This window comes from Petromyzon marinus, unplaced genomic scaffold (genome assembly GCF_048934315.1).
Source record: "Petromyzon marinus isolate PM22_M1 ecotype Great Lakes invasive population unplaced genomic scaffold, UKy_Petmar_22M1.pri1.0 PM_Scaffold_347, whole genome shotgun sequence".
Taxonomy (NCBI): Eukaryota; Metazoa; Chordata; class Hyperoartia; order Petromyzontiformes; family Petromyzontidae; genus Petromyzon; species Petromyzon marinus.
Window position 1 is genome coordinate 102,696 of NW_027423332.1, and position 9,117 is coordinate 111,812.

The 9,117-nt window shown below is 52.8% G+C and overlaps 1 protein-coding gene across 1 annotated transcript; it reads right to left on the reverse strand.

The window, feature by feature from the left end:
* Window positions 1-794: 794 nt before the first annotated feature.
* On the reverse strand, window positions 795-8,128 carry LOC116936952 (inactive carboxypeptidase-like protein X2). Its single transcript, XM_032944088.2, has 4 exons — window positions 8,050-8,128; window positions 7,836-7,975; window positions 7,536-7,635; window positions 795-1,125 (listed from the first exon to the last, which is right to left on the reverse strand). Exons 2-4 carry the CDS (start codon window positions 7,971-7,973, stop codon window positions 818-820), a joined length of 546 nt encoding a protein of 181 aa, XP_032799979.2. The 5' UTR covers window positions 7,974-7,975; window positions 8,050-8,128; the 3' UTR covers window positions 795-817.
* Window positions 8,129-9,117: the final 989 nt, after the last annotated feature.

Consider the following 9,117-nt stretch of genomic DNA (forward strand, 5'->3'; position numbering starts at 1 on the left):
ATGGCACTGCTCACGACAGCGTTACCATCCGGCACACACTCACAGCTGCGTGTGGTAGCGTTTGGGGTACAGCCTATATGTCTGTATCTCCATCTCCACCACCTCCACGACCACCACCGCCTCCACCACCTCCACCAACACCACCACAACTGCCTCCACCACCACCACAACTGCCTTCACCACCACCACCATAACTGCCTCCACCACCTCCACCACCACCTCCACCACTGCCTCCACCACCTCCACCACCACCACTGCCTCCACCACCACCACCACCAGCTCCACCCTTCCCCAGACTCTTCAGCAGGCCCTGGAGACATCTGCTGCTACACTTACCCACACACGCCCACCCACCGCCACGCACGCTCACCACACTCACAGCTGCGTGTGGTCGCGTTTTCGGTACAGGTGTCTGTCTGTATCTCCATCTCCACCACCACCACCACCACCACCACTGCCTCCACCACCACCTCCACCACCACTGCCTCCACCACCTCCACCACCACCTCCACCACCACCACTGCCTCCACCACCTCCACCACCACCACTGCCTCCACCACCACCTCCACCACCACTGCCTCCACCACCTCCACCACCACTGCCTCCACCACCTCCACCACCACCACTGCCTCCACCACCACCTCCACCACCACCACTGCCTCCACCACCACCTCCACCACCTCCACCACCTCCAGCTCCACCACTCCCCAGACTCCTCAGCAGGCCCTGGAGACATCTGCTGCTACACTTACCCACACACTCCCACCCACCCACCCACCACCCACCCACCCACCCACCACCCACCCACCCACCACACTCACAGCTGCATGAGGTAGCGCTTGCGGTATTGCCTCTGTCTGTGTCTCCGCATCGCAGCCGCCAACACCGCGCCGTTCCCGCCGCCGTTCCCACCGCCTCCACCGCCTCGGCCCTTGCCCAGACTCCTCAGCAGGGCCTGCAGGCGGCCGGTGCTGCGTGCGTTGCGCTGCAGGGTGAAGTCGCAGCGAGTCGCGCCCACGCGGAAGCCGACACGGCACGGCCGGCTAGCCGAGTGGAAGCCGAGCGCCAGTGCCGTGACCTGGTACTCGCCCGGGTTCAGCAGGCGCCAGTAGTCCCCGTCAGCCGCTGCCACGGGAAGGCAGCAGGGATGGTGCGCGGTGGGGGCAGGCGACGGTTACACGGTGGTGGTGGTACGCGGTGGTGGTGGTGGTGGTACGTGGTGGTGGTGGTACGTGGTGGTGGTACGTGGTGGTGGTACGTGGTGGTGGTGGTACGTGGTGGTGGTACGTGGTGGTGGTGGTGGTACGTGGTGGTGGTGGTACGTGGTGGTGGTGGTACGTGGTGGTGGTGGTACGTGGTGGTGGTACGTGGTGGTGGTGGTACGTGGTGGTGGTACGCGGTGGTGGTGGTACGTGGTGGTGGTGGTACGTGGTGGTGGTACGTGGTGGTGGTGGTACGTGGTGGTGGTACGTGGTGGTGGTGGTACGCGGTGGTGGTGGTACGTGGTGGTGGTGGTACGTGGTGGTGGTACGTGGTGGTGGTGGTACGTGGTGGTGGTGGTACGTGGTGGTGGTACGTGGTGGTGGTACGTGGTGGTGGTGGTACGTGGTGGTGGTGGTACGTGGTGGTGGTACGTGGTGGTGGTGGTACGTGGTGGTGGTACGTGGTGGTGGTACGTGGTGGTGGTACGTGGTGGTTACACGGTGGTGGTACGTGGTGGGGGTACGTGGTGGTGGTACATGGTGGTACGTGGTGGTTACACGGTGGTGGTACGTGGTGGTGGTACGTGGTGGTTACACGGTGGTGGTACGTGGTGGTACGTGGTGGTGGTACGTGGTGGTACGTGGTGGTTACACGGTGGTGGTACGTGGTGGTGGTACGTGGTGGTGGTACGTGGTGGTACATGGTGGTGGTACGTGGTGGTGGTACGTGGTGGTGGTACGTGGTGGTTACACGGTGGTACGTGGCGGTACGCGGTGATGGTACGTGGTGATACGTGGTGATGGTACGTGGTGATGGTACGTGGTGGTACGTGGTGATGGTACGTGGTGGTACGTGGTGATGGTACGTGGTGGTACGTGATGATGGTTACACGGTGGTTACACGGTGGTACGTGGTGGTACGTGATGATGGTTACACGGTGGTTACACGGTGGTACGTGGTGGTACGTGGTGATGGTATGTGGTGGTACGTGATGATGGTACGTGGTGGTTACACGGTGGTACGTGGTGGTACACGGTGGTGGTACGCGGTGGTTACATGGTGGTACGTGGTGGTACGTGGTGGTTACACGGTGGTACGTGGTGGTATGTGATGATGGTACGTGGTGGTTACACGGTGGTACGTGATGATGGTACGTGGTGGTATGTGATGATGGTACGGGGTTATACGTGATGGTGGTGATGGTGGTACGTGATGGTGGTGATGGTGGTACGCGATGATGGTACGTGGTGGTACGCGGTGATGCTACGCGGTGGTACGTGATGATGGTACGTGGTTATACGTGATGATGGTACGTGGTTATACGTGATGGTGGTGATGGTGGCACGTGATGATGGTACGTAATGGTGGTACGTGATGTACGAGATGGTACCTGATGATGGTACGTTATGTACGAGATGATGGTACGTGATTGTGGTACATGATGGTACATGGTTGTGGTACGTGATGATGGTACGTTACGTACGTAAAGGTGATATGTGATGGTGGTACAAGATGATGGTACGTGATGGTGGTACGTGATGTACGTGATTGTGGTACGTGATGTCGTGATTGTGGTACGTGATTGTGGTACATGATGGTACGTGATTGTGGTACGTGATGTACGTTATGATGGCACGTGATGATGGTACGTGATTGTGGTACGTGATGTACGTGATGATGGTACGTAATTGTGGTACGTGATGTACGTGATTGTGGTACGTTATGTACGTAATTGTGGTACGTGATGTACGTGATCATGGTACATGATTGTGGTACATAATGGTACGTGATTGTGGTACGTGATGTTCGTTATGATGGTACGTGATGATGGTACGTGATTGTGGTACATGATGCTACGTAATTGTGGTACGTGATGTACGTGATGATGGTACGTGATGTACGTGATTGTGGTACGTGATGATGGTACGTGATGGTGGTACATGATGTACGTGATTGTGGTACGTTATTATGGTACGTGATGGTGGTACGTGATGTACGTGATGGTGGTACGTGATGTACGTGTTTGTGGTACGTGATGATGGTACATGATGATGGTACATGATGATGGTACGTGATTGTGGTACGTGATGTACGTGATGATGGTACGTGATGTACGTGATTGTGGTACGTTATGATGGTACGTGATTGTGGTACATGATGATGGTACGTGATTGTGGTACGTGATGTACGTGATGATGGTACGTGATGTACGTGATGGTGGTGATTGTGGTAGGTGATGTACGTGATGGTGGTACATGATGATGGTACGTGATTGTGGTACGTGATGTACGTGTTTGTGGTACGTGATGTACGTGTTTGTGGTACGTGATGATGGTACGTGATGTACGTGATGGTGGTGATTGTGGTAGGTGATGTACGTGATGGTGGTGATTGTGGTAGGTGATGTACGTGATGGTGGTGATTGTGGTAGGTGATGTACGTGATGGTGGTGATTGTGGTAGGTGATGTACGTGATGGTGGTGATTGTGGTAGGTGATGTACGTGATGGTGGTGATTGTGGTAGGTGATGTACGTGATGGTGGTGATTGTGGTAGGTGATGTACGTGATGGTGGTGATTGTGGTAGGTGATGTACGCTATGCACACCACGCTATGTTCACCATGTACCCACTGGGCAGTTGTGGCTGTGTTTGTTGTTGTTCTGTGTAATGTTGTTGTGCTATCGTTGCGTGTCGTTGTGTATGTTGTTGTTATTGTTGTTGTGTGTATGTTATGGTGTTGTTATTGTTGTTGTGTGCATGTTATGTTGTTATTGTTGTGTGTGTAGTGTGTGTTGTGTGTTGTGTGTGTTGTGTGTGTGGTGTGTGTGTGTGTTGCGCGGTGTGTGTGTGGTGTGTGTTGTGTGTCTGTGGTGTGTGTTGTGTGTGTGTTGTGTGTGTGTGTTTGTCTGTGTGTGTGTCTGTGTGTGTGTCTATGTGTGTGTATCTGTGTGTGTGTCTGTGTCTATGTGTGTGTGTGTTTGTCTGTGTGTGTGTCTGTGTGTGTGTGTCTGTGTGTGTGTCTATGTGTGTGTGTGTGTGTACTGTGTAAGTGCGTAAGTGTAAGTGTGAGTGTGTAAGTGTGTGAGTGTGTGTGTCCTGTGTGTAAGTGTGTGTAAGTGTAAGTGTGTGTATGTAAGTGTGTGTGTATGTGTGTGCGTCTGTGTGTGCTCAGTCAGAGGAGGAGTTGGAGACGCTGCTGCTGAGACTGGAGCGTGCCACTAAGAGATGGGGCCTTACCATCAGCCCCACCAAAACTAAGCACCTGCCTGGGTATTTTGTACCATCGGACACTCCACCCCCACAACTCCCAATCGGTGATGGGGCAGTTGTGGAGAGAGTGGAGAGTTTCCCATACCTAGGCAGTGTGCTTATGACTGGCTTCAGTTTAACAGCAGAGGTCTCACTCCGAATCAGTCGAGCGGCAATATCTTTTCATCGGTTGCGTAACGCTGTGTGGAAGCTACCTGGTCTGTTGCTCCGCACTAAGCTTCAGGTCTTCTCGGCCACGGTCATTCCCTCCCTTCTCTACGCTTGCGAAACGTGGACCCCCCTAATGGAACATCTTCGCCGGTTAGAAACATTTAGGCTGGCCTGCCTACGATCCATCCTGGGTTTAACCAGACTGGATTGTGTGAGGAGCTCACAAATCCTTGAAAGATCTGGGCAGGGTCCCATCGGTGAGCTCCTCCGGCAGGCAAGGCTGCGATGGCTGGGTCATGTAGCCCGCATGCCCAGCCACCGCATGCCGAAACAGCTTTTGTTTGGCCGGATTGAGGGGGCTAAGCGGGCGCGGCACGGGCTAGAGAAGAGATGGAGTGATGTGGTACAGGAGGACGTGGAGCTGAGTGGACTTGCCGATGACTGGTACCAGCGGTGTCAAGATCGGCCTCTGTGGAGGAGGCTCGTGAAGGATGCTACTGGGCAGTTGGAGGCAGTCGCCCTCCAACAACAACAGAGGGCGGAGGAGCGACGCTCAGAACAACGAGCGGAGCGCCGGGTGGCTAAAGCACAGCAGGTTGGCACAGTAGGGGGCACAGGTGGTGCATCAGCCAGTCATCTCAGTCGACCTGTGGCACCTGGGTCTGCCCCGTGACCTCCTGCCAGCGGGCGTTCGACACTTCACGTGGCCTCACGGTGCACATAGCCTGGCACAAACGTCGTGGTGACGTCACCGCCACTTATTGGCGAATGGCGGTTGTTGTTGTTGTCTGTGTGTGTATGTGTGTGTGTATATATACTGTGTATGTGTGTGTATGTGTGTATGTGTGTGTGTAAGTGTGTAAGTGTAAGTGTGTGTAAGTGTGTGTAAGTGTGCAAATGTAAGTGTGTAAGTGTGTAAGTGTAAGTGTGTGTAAGTGTGTAAGTGTAAGTGTGTAGGTGTAAGTGTGTACTGTGTAAGTGTGTAAGTGTGTAAGTGTAAGTGTGTAAGTGTGTAAGTGTAAGTGTGTAAGTGTAAGTGTGTGTAAGTGTAAGTGTGTGTAAGTGTGTAAGTGTAAGTGTGTAAGTGTGTGTAAGTGTAAGTGTGTAAGTGTAAGTGTGTGTAAGTGCGTGTAAGTGTGTAAGTGTGTAAGTGTGTAAGTGTAAGTGTGTACTGTGTAAGTGTGTAAGTGTAAGTGTGTAAGTGTGTAAGTGTGTGTAAATGTAAGTGTGTAAGTGTGTAAGTGTGTGTAAGTGTAAGTGTGTAAGTAAGTGTAAGTGTGTAAGTGTATACTGTGTAAGTGTAAGTGTGTAAGTGTGAGTGTAAGTGTGTAAGTGTAAGTGTAAGTGTGTAAGTGTAAGTGTGAGTGTGTAAGTGTAAGTGAGTGTAAGTGTGTAAGTGTGTGTAAGTGTAAGTGTGTACTGTGTAAGTGTGTAAGTGTAAGTGTGAGTGTGTACGTGTGTAAGTGAGTGTGTAAGTGTGAGTGTGTAAGTGTAAGTGAGTGTAAGTGTGTAAGTGTGTGTAAGTGTAAGTGTGTACTGTGTAAGTGTGTAAGTGTAAGTGTGTAAGTGTAAGTGTGTAAGTGTAAGTGTGTAAGTGTAAGTGTGTAAGTGAGTGTGAGTGTGTAAGTGTGTAAGTGAGTGTGAGTGTGTAAGTGTGTAAGTATGTAAGTGTGTAAGTGTGAGTGTGTATGTGTGTAAGTGTGTAAGTGTGTGTGAGTGTGTAAGTGTGTAAGTATGTAAGTGTGTAACTGTGAGTGTGTGTGTAAGTGTGAGTGTGTATGTGTGTAAGTGTGTAAGTGTAAGTGTGTACTGTGTAAGTGTGTAAGTGTAAGTGTGTAAGTGTAAGTGTGTACGTGTAAGTGTGTGTAAGTGTGTAAGTGTGTAAGTGTGTGTAAGTGTAAGTGTGTAAGTGTGTAAGTGTGTGTAAGTGTGTAAGTGTATAAGTGTGTAAGTGTGTAAGTGAGTGTAAGTGTGTAAGTGTACACTGTGTAAGTGTATACTGTGTAAGTGTAAGTGTGTAAGTGTGAGTGTAAGTGTGTAAGTGTAAGTGTAAGTGTGTAAGTGTAAGTGTGTAAGTGAGTGTGTAAGTGTGAGTGTGTAAGTGTAAGTGAGTGTAAGTGTGTAAGTGTAAGTGTGTAAGTGTGTACTGTGTAAGTGTGTAAGTGTAAGTGTGTAAGTGTAAGTGTGTAAGTGTAAGTGTGTAAGTGTGTAAGTGAGTGTGTAAGTGTGAGTGTGTAAGTGTAAGTGAGTGTACGTGTGTAAGTGTATACTGTGTAAGTGTGTAAGTGTAAGTGTGTAAGTGTGTAAGTGTAAGTGTGTAAGTGTGTAAGTGAGTGTGTAAGTGTGAGTGTGTAAGTGTGAGTGTAAGTGGTAAGTGTAAGTGTGTAAGTGAGTGTGTAGTGTGTAAGTGTGTGTAAGTGTGTAAGTGTAAGTGTGTAAGTGTGTGAGTGTGTAAGTGTGTAAGTGTGTAAGTGTAAGTGTGTGTAAGTGTGTAAGTGAGTGTAAGTGAGTGTAAGTGTGAGTGTGTGTAAGTGTGTAAGTGTGTAAGTATAAGTGTGTAAGTGTGTGAGTGTGTAAGTGTGTAAGTGAGTGTGTAAGTAAGTGTGTAAGTGTAAGTGTGTAAGTGTGAAAGTGTGTAAGTGTTGTAAGTAAGTGTGTAAGTGTGTGAGTGTGTAAATGTGTAAGTGAGTGTGTAGTGAGTGTGTAAGTGTGTAAGTGTGTAAGTGAGTGTGTGGTAAGTGTGTGTGTGTAAGTGTGTAAGTGTGTAAGTGAGTGTAAGTGTGTAAGTGAGTGTGTAAGTGTGTAAGTGAGTGTAAGTGTGTAAGTGTAAGTGTGTAGGTGTAAGTGTGTAGTGTGAGTGTGTAGTGTTTGTAGTGTAGTGTGTAAGTGTGTGTGAGTGTGTCCTGGTCACCTGTGCGCACGTCATGGTTGATGTCGTCCACGCGAATCACCGCCTCAGCGATGGCGACTCCCTCCTCATCGCGCACAAAGCCACTCAGACCGCGGTGAGTCTACGGTGGTGGTAGTGGGGGGTCAATGGTGGGGGGGGTCAATGGTGGGGGGGGGTCAATGGTGGGGGGGGGGGGGTGACGGTGGGTGGGGGTCAGGCTCAGGGTCACCGTAGGGGGTCACGCTAGGGGTGAGCACGAGGGGAGTGACGTGAGTCAGCCGTGGGGTCTCCCGTGACCTCCTCGTGCACCTAGCCTGGCACCTGTTCCATGTAGAGCAGGAGGGCCTCACGGTTGAGTGCCCACTCCACGTGCAGGAGGCTGGCATGGGGGAACTTGTCGCAGCCCAGCTCGATGGTAACCTCGAATGTGTTGGTGTGCAGGTAGCTGAAGTCGTTCATGCCTGGGGGAGATGTGGGGGGGAGATGGGGGGGAGATGGGGGAGAGATGTGGGGGAGATGTGGAGGAGATTGTCACCTCTAGCGTGTTGGTGTGCAGGTAGCTGAAGTCGTTCATGCCTGGGGGAGATGTGGGGGGGGAGATGGGGGGGAGATGAGGGGAGATAGGGGGAGAGATGGGGGGAGATGGGGGGGAGATGTGGGGGAGATGTGGAGGAGATGGTCACCTCTAGCGTGTTGGTGTGCAGGTAGCTGAAGTCGTTCATGCCTGGGGGAGATGGGGGGAGATGGGGAGATGTGGGGGAGATGGGGGGAGATGTGGGAGATGGGGGGAGATGGGGGGGAGATGTGGGGGGAGATGGGGGGAGAGATGGGGGAGATAGGGGGGGGAGATAGGGGGGAGATGGGGGAGATGGGGGAGAGATGGGGGAGATGGGGGAGAGATGTGGGGGAGATGGGGGAGATGTGGGGGAGATGGGGGAGAGATGTGGGGGAGATGGGGGAGATGTGGGGGAGATGGGGGAGAGATGTGGGGGAGATGGGGGAGAGATGTGGGGGAGATGTGGAGGAGATTGTCACCTCTAGCGTGTTGGTGTGCAGGTAGCTGAAGTCGTTCATGCCTGGGGGAGATGGGGGGATATGGGGAGATGTGGGGGAGATGGGGGGGAGATGTGGGAGATGGGGGGAGATGGGGGGGAGATGTGGGGGGAGATGGGGGGAGAGATGGGGGAGAGATGGGGGAGATAGGGGGGGAGATGGGGGAGATAGGGGGAGAGATGGGGGAGATGGGGGAGATGTGGGGGAGATGGGGGGAGAGATGGGGGAGAGATGGGGGAGATAGGGGGGGAGATGGGGGAGATAGGGGGAGATAGGGGGAGAGATGGGGGAGATGGGGGAGATGTGGGGGAGATGGGGGGAGATGGGGGGGGGGAGATAGTGGGAGATGTGGGGGAGATGGGGGGAGATGGGGGGGAGATGTGGGGGGAGATGGGGGAGATGGGGAGATGGGGGGAGATGTGGAGGAGATTGTCACCTCTAGCGTGTTGGTGTGCAGGTAGCTGAAGTCGTTCATGCCTGGGGGAGATGTGGGGGAGATGGGGAGATGGGGAGATGGGGGAGAGATGGGGGAGAGATGGGGGAGATGGGG

Bases quoted from the DNA above. Each gene is read 5' to 3' on its own strand.
- LOC116936952 (XM_032944088.2), bottom strand. From the start codon at position 7,973: ATGAACGACTTCAGCTACCTGCACACCAACACATTCGAGGTTACCATC. The intron at 7,636-7,835 runs GTGCCAGGCTAG...CCACCACCGTAG, and splicing joins TCCTGCTCTACATGGAACAG to ACTCACCGCGGTCTGAGTGG. The intron at 1,126-7,535 runs GTGACCAGGACA...TTCCCGTGGCAG, and splicing joins CAACCATGACGTGCGCACAG to CGGCTGACGGGGACTACTGG.